General features: G+C 40.7%; 1 protein-coding gene across 2 annotated transcripts in view; it reads left to right on the top strand.

Annotated features, from left to right (window-relative positions):
- The window catches only part of RECQL (RecQ like helicase), a 40,046-nt gene extending 19,657 nt beyond the window's left edge, over positions 1 to 20,389 (top strand). For both annotated transcript variants that reach the window (XM_060194479.1, XM_060194481.1), the window contains 8 exons: positions 9,865 to 9,946; positions 12,723 to 12,875; positions 12,963 to 13,076; positions 14,583 to 14,721; positions 16,813 to 16,904; positions 18,373 to 18,592; positions 19,380 to 19,509; positions 20,093 to 20,389. In XM_060194479.1, the coding sequence (XP_060050462.1) occupies positions 9,865 to 9,946; positions 12,723 to 12,875; positions 12,963 to 13,076; positions 14,583 to 14,721; positions 16,813 to 16,904; positions 18,373 to 18,592; positions 19,380 to 19,509; positions 20,093 to 20,239 (1,077 nt within the window). In that variant the 3' untranslated portion in view covers positions 20,240 to 20,389. The remainder of the gene's footprint in view (positions 1 to 9,864; positions 9,947 to 12,722; positions 12,876 to 12,962; positions 13,077 to 14,582; positions 14,722 to 16,812; positions 16,905 to 18,372; positions 18,593 to 19,379; positions 19,510 to 20,092) is intronic.
- Positions 20,390 to 20,442: the final 53 nt, after the last annotated feature.

Below are 20,442 nucleotides of genomic sequence, written 5' to 3'. Positions count from 1 at the left end.
GTTTAAGCCATTGACATTTATTGATATTATGGATTTAATGTATTGTAGTGCCATTGTTCAAAAAAAAATTTTGTTTGCTCTGATATATTGCAAGTATTATAGTGATGTTCTTGTTTATAAGAGGTCTTTCAGAACCTCTTTCAGGGCCGGCTTAGTGATGGTTGCCTCCTTTAACTGTTGTTTATCTAAGAAGGTTTTGATCCCTCCATCTAGTTTGAATGAAAGTCTAGCAGGATATATTATCCTTGGTTGAAACCCTTTTTCATTCAGGGCTCGATAGATATCTTGCCACTCCCTTCTGGCTTTTAGAGTTTGAGTGGAGAAGTCTGCAGATAATCTTATGGGTTTTCCCTTGTATGTGACTTTTTGTTTCTCTCTTGCAGCCTTTAGGCTCCTTTCTTTTTTTTTTTTTTTTTAATTTTTTATTAAAGAAAGGATTAATTAACAAAACCATAGGGTAGGAGGGGTACAACTCCACACAATTCCCGCCACCCAATCTCCATAACCCACCCCCTCCCCTGATAGCTTTCCCATTCTCTATCTCTCTGGGAGCATGGACCCAGGGTCATTGAGGGTTGCAGAAGGTAGAAGGTCTGGCTTCTGTAATTGCTTCCTCGCTGAACATGGGCGTTGACTGGTCGGTCCATACTCCCAGTCTGCCTCTCTCTTTCCCTAGTAGGATGGGTCTCTGGGGAAGCTGAGCTCCAGGACACATTGGTGGTGTCTTCAGTCCAGGGAAGTCTGGCCGGCATCCTGATGACACCTGGAACCTGGTGACTGAAAAAAGAGTTAACATACAAAGCCAAACAAATTGTTGAGCAATCATGGACCCAAAGCTTGGAAAAGTGGAGAGGAAGTATTAGGGAGGTACTCACTGCAAACTCTAGTATACTTCTGCTTTCTTACTTTGGTGCCATACTCCAAACTCAGTCAATTTCTGCTTTGCGTTTCTACTTCTTTTTTTTTCTTTTTTACATGCATAACATTCCCCAGATTCCCATTTAGCAATACAACCCCCAGTATTTCATTCATCATTTTTCATGGACCTGTATTCTCCCCACCCACCCACCCACCCCAGAGTCTTTTACTTTGGTTTAATACTCCAATTCCATTTCAGGTTCGACTTGTGTTTTCTTTTCTAATCTTGTTTTTCAACTTCGGCCTGAGAGTGAGATCATCCCATATTCATCCTTCTGTTTCTGACTTATTTCACTCAACATGATTTTTTCAAGGTCCATCCAAGATCGGCTGAAAACGGTGAAGTCACCATTTTTTACAGCTGAGTAGTATTCCATTGTGTATATATACCACAACTTGCTCAGCTACTCATCTGTTGTTGGACACCTGGGTTGTTTCCAGGTTTTGGCTATTACAAATTGTGCTGCCAAGAACATATGTGTACACAGATCTTTTTGGATGGATGTGTTGGGTTCCTTAGGATATATCCCCAGCTGGGGAATTGCAGGGTCATAGGGTAGGTCCATTTCTAGTCTTCTGAGAGTTCTCCAGACTGTTCTCCACAGAGGTTGGACCTTGACATTCCCACCAGCAGTGCAGGAGGGTTCCTTTGACCCCACACCCTCTCCAGCATTTGCTGCTGTTACCTTTTCTGATGTGTGACATTCTCACAGGAGTGAAGTGATATCTCATTGTTGTCTTGATTTGCATTTCTCTGACAATCAGAGACTTGGAGCATTTTCTCATGTGTTTCTCGGCCTTTTGGATCTCTTCTGTGGTGAATATTCTGTCCAATTCCTCCCCCCATTTTTGGATGGGGTTATTTGTTGTCTTGTTGTTGAGTCTGGTAAGCTCTTTATATATGTTGGTTATTAAACTCTTATCTGATGTATGGCATGTAAAGATCTTCTCCCATTCTGTGAGGGGTCTCTTGGTTTGGGTAGTGGTTTCTTTTGCTGTGAAGAAGCTTTTTAATTTTATGTAGTCCCATAGGTTTATACTTGCCTTAGTCTTCCTTGTAATTGGATTCGTTTCATTGAAAATGTCTTTAAAATTTATGCGGAGAAAAGTTCTGCCAATATTTTCCTCTAAGTATCTGATAGTTTGTGGTCTAACATCCAAGTCCTTGATCCACTTGGAATTTACTTTTGTATTTGGTGAAATACAGTGATTCAGCTTCATTCTTCTGCATGTTTCAACCCATTGTTTCCAACACCATTTGTTGAAGAGACTCTGTTTCCCCCATATAATAGTCTGGGCCCCTTTGTCAAAGATTAGATGTCCATAGGTGTGGGGCCTCATTTCTGGGCTCTCAATTCTATTCCACTGATCAGTGTGTCTGTTCATGTTCCAGTACCAAGCAGTTTTGATGACAATGGCCCTATAATATAGTTTGAAATCTGGGAGTGTGATGCCTCCGGTTCTGTTCTTTTTTCTCAAGATTGTTTTGGCAATTCTAGGTCTTTTCTGGTTCCAGATAAACATTTGTAGCATTTGTTCTATTCTCCTAAAAAATGTGCTTGGGATCTTGATGGGGATAGCATTAAATTTGTAGATGGCTCTGGGTAATATATTCATTTTGATGATGTTAGTTCTTCCAACCCATGAGCATGGAATATCTTTCCACTTCTTTGTGTCTTTTTCAATTTCTTTGAGTAGTGACTCATAATTTTCAGTTTACAAGTCTTTCACTTCTTTGGTTAGGTTTATTCCTAGATATTTTATTGTTTTTGTTGCTATAGAAAAAGGAACTGATTTCTGGATTTCAATTTCTTCTAACTTAGTGTTTGCATAGAGGAATGCCACTGACTTTTGAATGTTAATTTTATAGCCTGACACATTACTGTATTGCCTGATGATTTCCAAAAGCTTCTTGCTAGATTCCTTAGGTTTTTCCATGTATACTATCATGTCATCTGCAAATAAGGAGAGTTTGACTTCTTCTCTTCCAATCTGTATTCCTTTAATTCCTTGCTCCTGCCTGATTGCTATGGCAAGAACTTCCAACACTCTGTTGAATAGTAATGGTGATAGTGGGCAGCCCTGTCTAGTACCTGATCTGAGGGGAAATGCTTCCAGTTTTTCACCATTGAGTATGATGTTGGCTGTAGGTTTGCTATATATAGACTCCACTATCTTCAGGAATTTTCCATCTATTCCTATTTTTTGTAGTGTTTTGATCATAAAGGGATGTTGTATTTTGTCAAAGGCTTTCTCTGCATCTATTGATATGACCGTGTGGTTTTTGGTCTTGCTTTTGTTGATGTGGTGGATCACATTGATTGATTTACGTATATTAAACCAACCTTGCATGCCTGGGATAAACCCCACTTGGTCATGATGAACAATTTTTTTGATATACTGCTGTATCCGGTTGGCTAGAATTTTGTTCAATATTTTCGCATCTATGTTCATCAGAGATATTGGTCTGTAGTTTTCTTTTTTGGTTGTGTCCCTGTCTGCTTTTGGTATCAGGGTGATGTTGGCTTCATAGAAGCTGGCAGGGAGTATTCCAGTGTCTTCAATCTTCTGGAAGACTTTTAAAAGTAGAGATATTAGTTCTTCTTTGAAAGTTTTGTAGAGTTCATTTGTAAAACCATCTGGTCCAGGACTTTTATTTTTGGGAAGATTTTTGATAACTGTTTCAATTTCATTAGCTGTGATGGGCCTGTTCATGTTATCCACTTCCTCTTTACTTAGTTTTGGAAGTTGGTAAGTATCTAGGAAATCATTCATTTCTTCCAGGTTCTCTAACTTGGTGGCATATAGTTGTTCATAGAAGCCTCGCATGATATGTTGAATTTCTGCAGTGTCTGTTGTGATATCTCCTCTTTCATTTACTATCCGATTTATTTGGGTCTTCTCCCTTTTTTGTTTTGTGAGTCTGGCTAAAGGTTTGTCGATTTTGTTTACTCTTTCGAAGAACCAACATTTACTTTCATTGATCTTTTGTATGGTTTTCCTATTCTCAATGTTATTTATTTCTGCCCTAACTTTAGTAATTTCTGTCCTTCTGGTTGCTTTAGGGTTCCTTTGTTGTTCTTCTTCTAGGTCTTTAAGATGTGCAATCAGGCTGTTTATTTGTGCCTTTTCTTGTTTCCTAATGTGTGCTTGTATAGCTATGAACTTCCCTCTTAGGACTGCTTTAGCTGTGTCCCAAATATTTTGATAGCTTGTGTCTTCATTTTCATTGAACTCTCGAAACATTTTGATTTCTTCCTTGATTTCCTCTTTGACCCAGAAGTTGTTAAGAAGTGTACTGTTGAGCTTCCACATTTTGGTACTGTTACTAATCTTTTGTTGATTGTTAAGTGTTAGTTTAATTCCACTGTGGTCTGAGAAGATGCTTGGGATGATTTCAGTGCTCTTGAATAGGCTGATGCTGTCTTTGTGGCCTAACATATGGTCTATCCTTGAGAATGATCCATGTGGATTTGAGTAAAATGTGTATTCCAGTTTCTTGGGATGAATGACTCTGAAAATGTCCAATAGTTCTAGTTTATCTATCTCTTCATTTAGCTCCCTTATGTCTTTACTGATTTTCTTCCTGGATGATCTGTCAAGTTGAGAGAGTGGGGTGTTGAAGTCCCCTACTATGATTGTGTTACTGTTAATATATTGCTGTAGCTCTTTCAGTAGAAGTTTGATGTATTTAGATGGCTTCTCATTGGGTGCATAGATATTAATAATTGTTAAGTCCTCTTGATTGACTGATCCTCTGAGCATTAAGTAGTGTCCATTCCTATCTTTTTTAATCTTATCTATTTTAAAGTCTATCATGTCAGATATGAGAATAGCTGTTCCTGCCCTTTTTTGTGGGCCATTGGCTTGAATGATAGTTTTCCATCCTTTCACTTTAAGTCTGTGTTTGTCTTGTTGAGTTAGGTGAGTTTCCTGTAGACAACATATTGTTGGGTTGTGTTTTCTGATCCATCTTCCTACTCTGTGTCTTTTAATAGGTGAATTCAGGCCATTCACATTTATTGATATCAAAGATTGAAGATATTTTAACGCCATTCTTGTAGAGTTTTAGAGTGTTTTGATATATGTCCTATTTGTGGTGGTCTGGTTGTTTATAGGAAACCTTTCAGAACTTCTTTCAAGGCAGGCTTGGTGATGGTTGCTTCCTTCAACTGTTGCTTGTCTGAGAAGGTTTTGATGCTTCCATCTAGTTTGAATGACAATCTAGCAGGATATAGTATTCTTGGCTGAAAGCCTTTCTCATTGAGCACTCGATAGATATCTTGCCATTCTCTTCTGGCCTGTAGTGCTTGTATGGAGAAGTCTGCTGCTAATCTTATGGGTTTTCCTTTGTAGGTGACTCTTTGTTTTTCTCTTGCAGCCTTGAGGATCCTTTCTTTACCCTTATTCCTTTCCAATCTAAGTATGACATGTCTTGGTGTCTTTAGGTCTGTGTTAATTCTGTTTGGGACCCTCTGGGCTTCTTGAATCTTTATGTCTTTGGTGTTGTCTAGACTAGAGAAATTTTCAGCTATTATGGCCTGGAGAACGCTTTCTTCCTCCCCTTCTCTTTCTTCCTCTGGTAAACCAATAATGCGTATATTGTTTCTTTTGAAGTCATCCCATAGGACTCTGTTGTTGTTTTCAGCATCTCTTAATCTCTTTTTGAGATCTCTTACTTCTTTTTTAGTTGTCTCTAATTCATCCTCAATCTTGCTAATTCTGTCTTCAGCCTCATTGATTCTATTCTCTCTGCCCTCTACTGCTTTCTGGAGTTCATCTATTTTGTTGCCCTGCTCTGATACTGTTTTAGCTTGTTCAGCTAGTTGCCTTCTTAGCTCAGCAATTTCAGCTTTCAGCTCTCTAATAACCATGAGATTATTAGAATTTTCTTCCATATTCTCATTTGTTGTTCCTGCAGTTCTGATTACAATTTTTTCAAATTCTTTACTCACTCCTGTTATTATTTCCTTAGCTAATGTTTGGATGTTGAACTCGTTGTTTTGTGCTTCGCCCTCTGGAGGACTTTTAGCTGGACTCTTGTCCTGGTTCGAGTCTCCATTATTTTTTCTTGTTGTTTTAACCATTTTATATAAGTTAACAGTTTTTTCAATCCCTGAGTTGGAGTTCAGTGGTGTAAAAGCCTTTTTTTTTTTTCCCCTGTAGGCTATGGTAGCCTGAGGGCTTTTAAACTATCAATAGGCTTCTTGGCTTAATCAATGACTCCTGACCAAGAGATAAAGCAGGGTGTGGCAGAGATAATCCAGTGGTTATGCAAAGAGACTTTCACAGCCCTTCAGCTATGCCACCGAGGTATAGGTCTTCTCCTGAGTTTCCCGGTTAGATCTCTGTGCCCTGGTGTCCCTCCCTGTTGCTGCTCCAGATTCTGAGGGTAGTAGCAATGGAGACTCAGAGTTGTACTTGGTGAGTCTCTGGGGAGTCCTTTCCTCCCTTCAGCTGTCCCTTTGTTGGTTGAGCAGACTGGAGGTGGTGTCTCCACTGACAAACTGTTGAACTGTTTGCAGTCACTTAATCTCTCCTTAGGCCCCTCTCTCCTCTCTGTCACCAGCTACGCGTGTTTGTACTCACGGGTGATTTACTGGATTTCTGTGGTCATTCTAGTCCTGTCTTGTTTCGGTCCGGGTGGTCTCCTTTGGTATTCCTAGTTGATCCAGGAGAGGAGAGGAGAGGAGCTGCTGCTCCTAGCTCTGCCTCCGGAAGTCGAATCCAGGATCCTTTCTTTATCCTTACTTCTCATTGTGACTATGATGTGTCTTGGTGTCTTCAGGTCTGGGTTGATTCTGTTTGGAACTCTCTGGGCCTCTTGAATCTTAATGTCCTTTCTGTTACTCAGGTCTGGGAAGTTTCCTTCTATAATTTCCTCTAGAATGTTTGCTTCCCCTTCCTCTCTTTCTTCCTCTGGCAGGCCAATTATACGAATGTTACTTCTTTTGAGATCATCCCATGTCTCTTTTGTTGTTTTCAGTGTCTCTCAATCTCTTTTTAAGCTCTTTCACCTCTTTCTTTGTTTTCTCTAACTCATCCTCTGTCTGACTAATTCTGTTTTCTGCTTCTGTTAGTCTGCTTTCCCTTGCCTCACCTTCTTTCTTCATTACAGCTATTTCAGCTTTCAGTTCTCTAATTGCCTCAAGATAATCAGTATTATCCTTGGGGTCTCAACTGTTGTTTCCCTAATACTGCCATTCCTTTCCTCCAATGTTGTTTTCATTTCTGTGATTAATAAGTTTATTATTGCTTTCATACTTTTCTTATCTATGGTTACTTCTGGCTGATTTGTAGTTTCTTCTGGGTTCCTGTCTTCATTCATTGGAGTAGCAGTTTTATTTGTTTTTGATCTACCCATTTTGATGATTTATGTGTTTCTTTTTTTTTATGCTCTGTTGTTCCTCAGTTGTTGTGTCTTGAGTACAAGCAACACTGTACTAAATACCTTTATGACAATTGCACTCACCAACCTCAGGAATTACAGTAGCAACTGAAGCAAGTATTGAAGTAGTTTAATCGTTACCAGTTAGCCAAACAATTTCTCCAATCCGTGAAAAAATAGTAACCAAATACCAGTGAAGAAAGAGAAAAGAAAGAAAGGATAGCAAGAATAGACAGTTATGCAAATCTACTATCCACTGTATATTCTAGGGTTAACGAGGGGAAAGGGAACTAGAGCAGAGATACACACATAGAGAGTCCACTCTGAGTCAGATTTCTTCCCCAAAATAATTCACAAATTCAGAAAGGCAAAGAAGAAGGAAGAAGTGTATGACAAGATTAAAAAAAGAGAGAGAGAGAGAGACGAGAGAGAGATAAGGGAAAAGATAGAAAAAGAGCTGTAATTAAAGAGCAGTGAAAGGAAATTCCCAAATGTGTATCAGTGAATTCAAAAAAGCACACTGTGGTGTGGGGGCTGGGGGGCTGTGACTTTGGAAGCTGTAGGATTAAGGAAGAAGGGATGACAAGAATGAGAAAAAGAAAAAGAGAGAGAGAAAAAAAGAGAAAGATTAGAAAAAGAACAGTCATAAAAGGGCAGTGAAAGGAAAGGTTTGTTTTTTTTGTATTTATTTTTAATTATTTAATTAGCTATGCGGGGTGAGGTGGGGTGGCTTGGCTACTTAGAAAGAAAAAAGACCAGAGGTTTCAGAAGGGTATAGACTTAGAATTCATGATACTCCCTGGTGGGGCACGAATTTGGTAAAGAAAAGGAGCTCCCCTCCCCTGCTAGGAGCTGGTCCCCAGGGACTGGTTTGGGGGGGGGAAGCTGGAAGGAGGTATGCTTGAAAATTAAAAGGAAGAACAGAAAAGAAAGAAAAAAAAGGAGAAAAAGAAGAAAGAAAAGAAAAATTTTCCCCCTTTTTTCCCTACTCTAATTCTTAACCCAAATTAAGTTATAGTCACCTCCTTGGTGTCACTGCTAGGACCCCTTATTGGCTGGCCTGCTAAAGGCAGAAAATCCTATGTTTCCAGGAGATGTGGTCAGAGCTCCACCACTAGCAGCTTCTCAGTCCGCCATCTTCACCTTCTACTTCTTAACCAGTTTCTTTCTTTCTTTTTTCCCTTTTTTTTTTTTTTGTGTGTGTGTCACAATTTGTGATGCCTACTTTTTTTTTAAATTTATAAAAAGGAAACATTGACAAATCCGTAGGATAAGAGGGGAACAACTCCACACAATTCCCACCACCAGAACTCTGTATCCCATCCTCTCCCCTGATAGCTTTCCTATTCTTGAACCCTCTGGGAGTATGGACCCAAGGTCATTGTGGGATGCAGAAGGTGGAAGGTCTGGCTTCTATCATTTCTTCCCCACCGAACATGGGTGTTGACAGGTCAATCCATACGCCCAGCCTGCCTCTCTCTTTCCTTAATAGGGTGGGGCTCTGAGGAATCAGAGCTCCAGGACACACTGGTGGGGTTGTCTGTCTAGGGAAGTCTGGTCGGCATCATGCTAGTGTCTGGAACCTGGTGGCTGAAAAGAGAGTTAAAATACAAAGCCAAACAAGTTGACCATGAACCTAAAGGCTGGAATAGTGCAGATGAAGAGTTGGGGGGCCCTCCATTTTGTAGATAGATACGTAGCCATATTTTAGTTATATTCCAAAGGGCCTGTAGCTATACTAGGTTTTTTTTTTTTTTCTTTCCCCCTGAGCCTGAAATCTGATATGCAGGTAGATCCAAGTTATTGTCTGGGGAAATGATGTCATGGCTGGAAAAAGGACCAGAAAGCGGAATCAGGCAAGAGAGTAGCTCCCTAATATGGGAAAGGGGTATAAATATTGTTGACTGTAAACCCCATCAATTTGATGTGATCTGGGGCCCATATTCAGCTTAGAAGCCTATGTGACCTCTGCATCCCTGTAGATCCGAGCTCACATTCTGTGGTCATGAGTAAGAACATTCCAAGCTGCCCCAGTTATCAGGACTCATCTTCCTCAGGTGTAGCATAGAGTATGTTGTCCATCTTCCCTTCGGAGGATGGAACATTCTCTACCATTGTTGACCCAAATTGAGGACAATGTCCTATGGGGAGCCTACACAGGGGCCTATTTTGTTGTTCCTGATAGAGATGACTGGTAACAATAGAGAGAGGGATTTATTTGAGATTTAGGCCCATCATATCTGTTTGGGAATCTCAGGACTCCCCGAATAGGGCCCCAGCTGATGGGGTGGCCTGATAGTGACTAAAGTGTCATCATTAAAGTATGTTAGTCTCTTGCCCTTATTCAGCTTTTGCAGTCCTTGTTTTGATAGGGTTAGCTTTGGAATGAGTCAGGGAATTGTAATAGGAAGTAGGTGAGGAGGGTATCTAAGTCTGAGTAGACATTATTTCATTATGAACTTTATACTGACTCACTGCAGACTGTTCTGTACTTTTGCTTTCAGATACATATTTTGCCCTAATTTATGGGTACATGTGAACAGTTTGCTTCTTTCTAGGTTCGGCAGAAGCCCTCCAACACAGAAGACTTCATTGAGGATATTGTGAAGCTCATTAGTGGGAGGTACAAAGGGCAGTCAGGTAATACGGAAACCAAACAACTTTGAAAACAGAACTTTCAAAGAAATAACTAATGACTCACTGATATCAGTACATGGCAGACCATATCTGAACATGTTAGGATGAAATTGATTCACTCGATGGCCTTAAATATTTGTTAATAACACAGACTATAAATCAGAAAATGGTCTAATTCGTGCTGTATCTTTATATTAAAGAGTGGACCTAATGAATACATGTTAATTATCAGTAGCATATATCCAGGAAGTATCTGCTGTGTATTAGAAAGTAAGCGCTGAAGGGCTACAGAGTTAAAAAATAAAGCATCTGGAGTTGAGAGTATACAGTACCTGGATTAATGAATAAATGGGCCACTGAAGGAAAGAGCTTGTATAAGAAGTAGCATTTCAAAGCTTCCTTAATTACTGTTTCTTAAATATTGAGGCACTGTCAATAGGTGTCTGGGTAAAAGGAGTTTCAGGGAAAACATGAATTTGAGGAAGGCAGCTGTTTATAGGGTATTCTAGTACTTTATTTTATTTAGTACTAAGATCAACCCAGTCTGGAAAAGAGAAATATCCCATGAGTGGTCATCCCACTTCCGGTTATCTTGTCCATCTCCAAAACTCTCTCCCTTTTTACACTGTCTGAACTGGAAGACACTTTGAAGAGGGTTAAACCGGGAACAGCTGCTGGCTATGATAACATCACCCCAGAACTCATTCTTAACCTGGGTCCCGCGGCAAAGAAGTGGCTCACTTCATTCCTGTCCCACATCTTGGAATCTGAGTCTATGCCCAAAGTTTGGCATAGAAGATTATAGTGGTTTTGAAACCAATGAAAGACCCAACACTGGCCGCCAGCTATAGACCAATTTCTCTCCTCTCCGTGTGTTACAAAGTCCTTGAGAGGCTGCTTCTGTCACGTATTTCTCATTTTACAGAGAAATTCCTATCACCCGCCCAAGCTGGTTTCCGCCCAAGAAGATCTACCTGCGAATAAGCCCTGGCCCTCTCAACTTACATTGAAAATGGATTCCAGAAGAATTTAAAGATGGGTGCTGTCTTTGTTGATCTCACAGCAGCCTATGACACGGTCTGGCACCGTGGTCTCCTGGTCAAGATCTCAAGATGCCTGCCTCCATGGGTAGCCAACACTATATCGTTTCTTCTCCAAAACAGAAGATTCCGTGTGCATCTGGGTGACAAGTCTAGCAGATGGAGACTTGTCTCAAGTGGCCTCCCCCAGGGCTCTGTTCTGGCTCCTACGCTATTTAATATTTACATCAATGACCTCCCAGAAACTTCTTCAAGGAAGTTCATCTACACTGATGACATCTGCTGTGCAACTCAGGCATCCAAGTTCGACATCCTCGAGGAAACACGAAAGACATGTCTCTGATATCTGATTACTATAAAAAATGGCGACTAATCCCTAGCACTGCAAAAACGGTATCATCTGTTTTCCATCTACACCATGCCTCGGCCTCGCATGAGCTTAATGTGTAGCTTGGCGATACGAGAATCCGGCATGAAGCCCAGCCAGTCTATCTTGGCGTTACTCTCGATCGCACCCTGTCATTTCACAAACATCTCATAAAAACTGCAGCAAAGGTGTGCGCGAGGAATAACATCATTGCAAGACTGGCCAGCTCCTCATGGGGCGCGAGCGCTTCCACACTATGATCATCATCTCTGGCATTATGCTATTCCACTGCAGAATACTGTGCCCCAGTATGGTTCCGTAGCCCCCATGTCCACTTGGTCGATTCCAAATTATATTCCTCCATGAGGATAATTTCTGGAACCATCCGTTCCACCCCCGGTTCCATGGCTGCCAGTTCTTAGCAACATCGCCCCGCCAGATATTCGTCTGGATGCGGCATCATCTAAGTTCATTTCCCACGTCTAAGCTCGACCGGACCTGCCAATATACGCAGATATCTTTGCCCACCCTGTCCAACGCTTGATGTCTCGTCACCCAATCTGGTCCCCTATGCCTACACTGAACTTCTCTGTTCCAGTCTCTTGGAAACAGAGTTGGCAGTCAGGTGAGGTAAAGAACAAACACCTCATCACAGACCCCTGCAAGCGTCAACCTGGCTTTGACCTAGCACGTTATGATTGGGCTCTCCTCAATCGCTATCGAACAGGCCATGGCCGGTGCGCCGCTGTGTTCCATCGCTGGGGAGCCAGAGATGACCCGAACTGCCCCTGCGGCTACAGACAGACTATGACCCACATAGTCAACGACTGCCACCTCTCCAGATTCAAAGGAGGTCTCGAAACTTTACATCAGGCTCAACCTGACGCTGTTGACTGTCTACGGAAGAAGGGCAAACACTAGAAGATGATTTTATTTATACATTATTTAGGGTATTCTCCCCCCCACAATTTCTCTCTGTCCTATCCAATAAAAAAAGGAGGGGAGGAAATGGCCACCAGGAGCAGTGGATTCGAAGTACAGGCACCAATCCCCAGTGATAACCCTGGAGGCAAACAACACAAATGTGGATTATACTATTATGTTAGTTTTCTATTATATTATATTTATGTATATTATATTATTATATTTATATTTTATAATATGTAATATTATATGTAATATGTAATATACATAATATTATATGTATATAATATGTAATATTATAAAATATAAATTTATAATATTATATATTAGTTCTCATATGCCCTCTGTGCAGTGCATTATCTTAAGTGTGTATGGATATAGCAATCTTTCAGGAGTGTAGACTACAGATATCCAACTATTGGAATTTTTCCTTTTTTTTTTATTACAGGAATCATATATTGTTTTTCTCAGAAGGACTCTGAGCAAGTTACAATTAGTCTGCACAAACTGGGCATTCGTGCAGGTGCGTACCATGCCAATATGGAACCAGAAGATAAGACCAAGGTTCATACAAAATGGTCAGCCAATGAAATTCAGGCAGGTATACTTCATCAGTAGAAGTTTAGTTCACCTTTAGAAACATTTTACCGGCCTCTGTTAACCTATACCATGTTGATATTTTAGGTAGTGGTGGCAACTGTTGCATTTGGTATGGGAATTGATAAGCCAGATGTGCGGTTTGTTATTCATCACTCAATGAGCAAATCTATGGAGAATTATTACCAAGAGAGTGGACGTGCAGGTATGTATAACTCAGATCCAAAAGTAGTTAAAAAAAAGTGTGTCTCGGGGGCCAGGTGGTGGCACACCTTGTTGAGCACACATTACATTGTTCAAGGACCTGGGTTTGAGCCCCTGGCCCTCACCAGCAGGGAGAAAGCTTTGCGAATGGTGAAGCAGGGCTGTAAGTGTCTCTCTCCCTCTCTATGCCTCCTTTCCCTCTCTATTTCTGGCTATCTATTCCAATAAATAAATAAAGATTAAAAAAAGATGTGTGTCTCCCCCCACCCCCCAGGAGATAGCATAATGGTTGTACAAAAGACTCTCATGCTTGTGGCTCTAAGGTTCTACATTCAATCCCTTACACCACTGTAAACCAGAAACAAGCAGTACTCTGGTCTGTCATCTATTTTCATTAAAATAAATATGTGGGGACCTGGAAGTAACGCAGTGGATTTAAGTGCACATGGCACCAAGCACAAGGACCCGAGGAAGGATCCTGGCTCAAGCCCCCGGCTCCCCACCTGCAGGGGAGTCACTTCACAGGTGGTAAAGCAGGTCTGCAGGTGTCTGTCTTTCTCTCCCCCTCTCTATCTTCCCTTCCTCTCTTGATGTCTCTCTGTCCTATCCAACAACAATGACAGCAATAACAACAACAATAAACAAGAACAACAAAAGCAAAAAAATAGCCTCCAGGAGCAGTGGATTTATAGTACAGGCACTAAGACCCAGTAATAACCATGGAGGCAAAAATAAGTAAATAAAATAAATATGTATTAAAATATTTTCCTGAGGCTGGGTAGTGGTGCACCTGGTTGAGCACACATTATAATATGCAAGGACCTGGGTTTTAGCCCCTGGCCCCCACCTGCAGGGGGAAAGCTTCACAAGTGGTGAAGTAGGACTTACGAGTATCTCTTTGTCTCTCTCCCTCTCCCCTTCCGAGTTTCTCTTTGTCTCTACCCAATAAGTAAATTTAAAAACATAAATTTCCCTGAAAACGTTTTATAGATAACAATTAGTACCTCTGCATTTTAAAACTTTACTGGCTAGTACTTTTAGAACAAGAAAGTCTCTTTTGCTGTTATATACTTAAGAAGAAATTTTATTTCTGTTTAGGTTATGAATTATTTCTTAGGCTTGCTAAGATAATTTGATGCCCATCATTGACACCTGAATTTTAAAGTTATTTAGTAATTACAAACTGGATTACTTATGGACATAGATATTTGGATTAATAAAGCTAATGGTTGATTGGTTTTCTTTCAATTTTATTTGAAAGGACAGAGATATTGACAGGGGTGTGGAGGGAGAGAAAAAGAGAGCTGTCTGTAGCACTGCTTCCCTGGTAGTGAAGCCTCCCTCTTGCAGTTGGGGACTGGGGGCTTGAACCAAGAGTACTTGCACATCCAAGTGTTGCAACTGCCTGCCCCTTTTTATTTTGAGGATAGTTGTTACCAATTAATGTGTGAAGCACTGCCAGGTAATTGCATGCATGTTCTTTTTTGCATGTTTTGAAATACTGCAGGTCGTGATGACATGAAAGCAGACTGCATTTTGTATTATGGCTTTGGAGACATATTCAGAATAAGCTCCATGGTGGTGATGGAAAATGTGGGACAACAGAAGCTGTATGAGATGGTGTCTTACTGTCAAAACATAAGCAAGTAAGCCACATAGCTGTGTTACTGGTAAAGATGAACACAGTGTGAAGGTGTGATATTACAGCACTTGCCAAGCATGAGTAGACCCAATGATGAAACACTAAGTGCAAACTTGTAAAAGCAGATGTTGGACAGGCTGACACCAGTATGTGGACCTGTACAATCTGCCTTGATCTAAGAAACTCCTTTCCCTGGCACTGGAGGATGACTACGTGGTTTAGCTTATTAGAAAAAGCCTGTGTGTGTGTGGGGGGGGGAGTGGGCAATGATGCACCAGGTTAAATGAACATAGTATGAACTGCAAGCACCTCTGTAAGAATCCCCAGTTCGAGCCCCCGACTTCCCACCTGTGTGTGAAGGGTCACTTCAGAAGCGGTGAAGCAGGTCTGTAGGTGTCTGTCTTTCTCTTCCCCTTCTGTCTTCCTCTCCCCTTCTGAATGTCTCTATCCTATCCAATAAAATGGAAAAAAAATCACTGCCAGGAGTAGTGGATTGGTAGTGCTGGCACTAAGCCCCATTGATAACCCTGGAGGCAAATAAGAGAAAGTGTGTAAGGATAGACATTTTCAAAGTAGAACTCAGTAGCACACACCATCTTACCAGCTGAGAGGCTGATGAAATCATTAAGATTAGGTTCGAACTTCTTACAAAATACATCTATTTAATCTGTTTTTAGTTAAGACTGTTACTTCCCTGAAGGTTTCTTGGTTTTAGTAGTCATTGTGCTTTTTGTTCATTACATTAAAAGGATCCAAATGTTAGGATGCTTAGTAGGGAGGGGAAATAGTATTCCCTTTTCCTAATCAAGTGAACAAGGAAATAGAATTTCCCTAGGTGTCCAGTTGATTTTTCATAACAAATACTGTTAAACGTAAGAAAGTGCTATCAAGAAGATTCTTTCGAATGTTCGAGTTTTGAAAGCAATATTTGTCAAGGACATATGGGAAAACCTATTGTTGGGTAAAAGAGCCTTAAGGTTGCTGGTCACCAGCCAGGGGAATACCTCAGCTGAGACAACACTGGGTCTACACCCCGGGCTTCTTGGTTTGATGCTTTGTACTGCATATGCTGAAATGGTGCTCTGTCATGGGAAACTATTTATCTCATGAAATATGTTTTTAAAAATCTTTTTAATGATTATTAATCAGCTAACTGGAAAACAAGAAAGTTGCCATAGATTGTAGGGTAAGCCTGGTGTAGTCATGAAGGCCCTCAAATTGTTAAAGGAGGTGGCAAAAGAAGTTCAGAGTGGGGGTTGGGCAGAAGAAGTTCTGAGTGGGGGTTGGGCAAAAGAAGTTCAGAGTGGGGGTTGGGCAGTAGCGCAGCAGGTTAAGCACACGTGGTGTGACGTGCAAGGACTGGTGTAAGGATCCTGGTTCGAGCCCCTGGTTCCCACTTGCCAGAGGGGTTACTTCACAAGCAGTAAAGCAGGTCTGCAGGTGTCTATCTTTCTCTCTCCCTCTGTCTTCCCCTCCTCTCTCCATTTCTCTGTCCTATCCAACAACAATGACATCAATAACAATAATAACCACAATGATAAAACAACAAGGGCAACAAAAAGGGGAAAAATAGCCTCTAGAAGCAGTGGATTAGTGGTATAGGACCGAACCCCAGCAATAGCCCTGGAGGCAAAAAAAAAAAAAAAAAAAGTGTGACATGGAAACTTAACTCACTGTTGGCTTTGGAGATAGAGAAAGGAGGCTGTCGGCCAAGAGGATATAGCCTCCTTTCAGAAATGACAAGGGCCAGGAAACAGGTTATTCCATAGAGCTTCAGAAGAAACTCAGTCCTGCTGACACCTTAACTATAGTCCACTGAGGTTTATGTCAAGACTTTTGTAGAAATAGAAGGTGGGACCCAGGAAGTGGTGCAATGGGTAAGGTATTAGACTGCTAAGCATGAAGTCCTGATTTCATTCCTTGACATTCTAAGTGTAATGCTCTGGTTCTCTTCCTCCTTTTCTCTCATTAATAAGTCTATAAAAAAATAAAAAAGAAAAAAATACAAGATAATAAATTTGTTGTATTTTACCTCTAAGTTGGAGATGATGTTATGACAGCCACAGGAGAACATTTAATAATCTGTTTGTTTCAGATGCCGCCGTGTGTTGATAGCTCAGCATTTTGATGAAGTGTGGAACTCAGAAGGATGTAGCAAGATGTGTGATAACTGCTGTAGAGACATCTGTGAGTTGTTTTTTTTTTTAAAAAAAAAAAACCCTATATAGCTTGGTATATATGGCTAGGGCTACATGAGGGAAGAATTAGACCCCCAAATTGAATTAAAAACTTAAATAAGTATGACTCTGATTCAGAAGTACTAATGCAGTAAAACTGCTATGAGTAAGGTGTAGGGGGAGAGCTGATACCTGTCCAAGGCCACAGTCTGCATAGACTGTATGGCTTGCATCTGGTTCTCTCTGGATTCTGTAATTATTTCCAATATCCCAAAGATGCTGGGTTAATTGGCATGTCCCAACTGTCCCAGTTGAGTGAGGGTATTCGTGACTTACCCTGCCAAGGTACATCGGCCTATCTAGGGTTAAGTCCTAGCTGGCACCCTGAGCTGCTAGACAAAGACTCTGAGCTGTTAAAAAAAAAAGTATTCGAAAAGGGGCCTGGGAGATAGCACAATGGTTAGGCAAGACTTCCATGCCTGAGGCTCTGAGGTACCATGTTCAATCCCTGGCACTACCAAAGCCAGAGCTGAGCAGTGAAAAAATACAAATGATCTTCAATTTGAAAAAGGATGAATGGGTGGAAGAAAATGACTTTTGACATTTGAAAGTATTTTGTTTTGGGCTTTAGAAGTTAGGTGATGGCCTTTGTGGCCAGCTAAAATATGCCATGGGAACTTACTTCATTTGCTATCAATTAGTCTGTGGCCAAATTGTTTTTGTTACACTTATTAGATGGTTTGGATGATAACTGGCAACTTGCTGCAAAAGGAAAGGCTGTGTTTATGCTTATCTTTGATATTGTCATACAAATGTGGATATTTTAAGAAATGCAGAGGAAAAAATTAAATTCCTCACAATAGAAATGCTATTTACATAAGAAAAGGCTAATCTTTGATAGTCATTGAGAAATCAATAATTTTGGTCCAGGTAGTAGCTCCTGAGATACTGTTTTGATGCTGAATTTCTTATCCCCCACACGCCCATGCTGTATGTATGTTGTATTTGAATAGTTGGTCTAGTTTCTCATATGAGGTTTGAGTTCTTGTGCCACATTTGGCAGACATCTGATATGTAAATCAGATTGCTAGGCTCATAATTATTGGGGAAGTCTATCCAGGACATTCAAATCAGAATGGCCTAGGTAGCCAGTCCAGTTTGAGAAACAGTGTGTTAAGGAGTACAGGTCTGGTAGATGTGACAAACTGCCAATTTCTTCAAAACACTTCTCAGTAACTGCCTCCATGTCTGACTACACTGTGCATATGCCCTCACATTTTACAGAAGCTACAACTTAGCATATAGTCAATAGCTAGCTCCATCTTAATTCAGAACACATTACCACATCAGTGTTTAGCGTGGGTTTAGGGTGGCTCCTCTTGATGAGAAGTTTTAAACCAGCTGAACCACTTAGGATTGCCTCTCCTTGTCCTCATTTCTCAACTCTAATGCTTGTCACTGTGTCTCTTTCACTATAGCATTTGAAAGGAAGAATGTGACAGAATACTGCAGAGACCTGATCAAGATACTGAAGCAGGCAGATGAACTGAATGAAAGGCTCACTCCTTTGAAACTGATTGATGCCTGGATGGGAAAGGGTGTAGCAAAACTGAGAGTGGCAGGGGTGGCTCCTCCCAAACTGCCTCGAGAAGACCTGGAGAAAATCATTGCACACTTTCTTCTACAGCAGTACCTTAAGTACATAGAAACTCATTTCTTGTCTTTGTCTTTAGGGTGGTTTATTTCTGTAACTGCAGAAAAATCAATGGTTTTGCACTGCTCCTACATGCACTTATAGACAAATTCAGACCTTAGAGATCAATGACGTAAGAAAAAAAATACAAAATTAAATATTTTCTATAAATATTTATTTACATTTAAAAATTACTTATTTTGGATAGACAGAAATTGAGAAGGGGGGAGAGAAAGAGAGAGAGACCTGCAGCACTGCTTCACCGCTTTTGAAACCTCCCCCCTCTAGGTGTGACCTGGGGGTTTGAACCTGAATCCTTGCACATGGTAATGTGTGCACATAATGTATTTACATTTTTTTTTTTCTCCAGGGTTATTGCTGGGCTCGGTGCCTGCACCATGAATCCACCACTCCTGGAGGCCATTTTTTCCCCCTTTTGTTGCCCTTGTTGTTGTAGCCTCGCTGTGGTTATTATTATTGCCATTGTTGATGTTGTTCGTTGTTGGATAGAACAGAGAGAAATGGAGAGAGGAGGGGAAGACAGAGAGGGGGAGAAAGATAGACACCTGCAGACCTGCTTCACCGCCTGCGAAGTGACTCCCCTGCAGGTGGGGAGCCGGGGGCTCGAACCAGGATCCTCATGCCGGTCCTTGTGCTTTGTGCTGTATTTACATTCTTATGGTATAGATATTACTTAAAAGTTACTGCTTAAGGTAACTTTAAGTTAAAAGATTGTTTTCTGTAGCCCTTCAACCAAGTCTTGTTTGATGGCTGATCTTTTCTCTTCTCCAGAGAAGACTACAGTTTTACAGCATATGCTACCATTTCTTACTTGAAAATAGGACCTAAAGCTCATCTTCTAAGTAATGAGGCACATGTTATTGCCATGCAAGTAAAAAAGCCAACACAGAAATGTTTCAAGGTAAGTGGCTGGCTTTTAATTTTCACTATGTACTTATTGAAATTATTTTATTTTAAAATGAGATATTTAAAAACATACCAGTGCAGTGCTGGAAGATAACTCACCTTACTATGCATGAAGCCCTGGCTGTGAGCCCCAGCATCACGTGGGAGCACCAAGCTACTAGGGCAGGTGCCATAGATAGTAGGGCGGTGCTGTGATCTCTTTCTCCCTCTCTCTCATTCAGTATCTAAAACAGATAGGATGAAAAAAGTTGGCCCTGGAATAATGGCACTACACGTGATGTCTTATTGCTACATGCAAAAAATCCAACAGACTTTAATGCTTTTGGTATGCTTTTACTGGTTTCTTAGCCAGTTGACTATGAGAAGAGTTAAAGTGAGTTCTTTTTAGTTTCTGGGTAGGAAGAGAGAAAACACTTCTTTGTTTTCTGTAGATGTTTGCATTTCTGATAGTGTAGCCCCTTCTATTCAAGATAACAGTAGAAATTTAAAGATAAGGGATGGAACTACTAGACACTTAAGAGAACTCATAGAGTGACTCCTGGCATTATTAATTTAATGCTTCCTTTTTACTGTTGCAGACGAAATCACCTCAGACTTGTCATTCTGAAGATGCAGATAGAAACAAAGATGAAAGAACTTCAGATAACTTCCAGAAGTCTACAAATAAGTGTCAGCAATCTAATTCTAAGGTTACAGGGGCTAAGAAAAGAAAAATTGATTCGTGAGGTCAATTTAGGCTTGTATATATTATTATTATATTTTTTGCCAGAGCATTACACAGCTGTCTGGCATAGGTGGTATGGGGAATTGAGCCTGGGACTTTGGAGCCTCAGGCAAGAAAGTCTTGTATCTGCTATCACTTTTGCCTACATTATTGTTTTTGTAGCTAATCAGGTTAAAAATTTTCATTTATACTTTATATATTGAA

The sequence above is a fragment of the Erinaceus europaeus genome, chromosome 7, assembly GCF_950295315.1.
Source record: "Erinaceus europaeus chromosome 7, mEriEur2.1, whole genome shotgun sequence".
Lineage (NCBI taxonomy): Eukaryota > Metazoa > Chordata > Mammalia > Eulipotyphla > Erinaceidae > Erinaceus > Erinaceus europaeus.
This window is presented reverse-complemented; position numbering and strand designations above follow the sequence as displayed.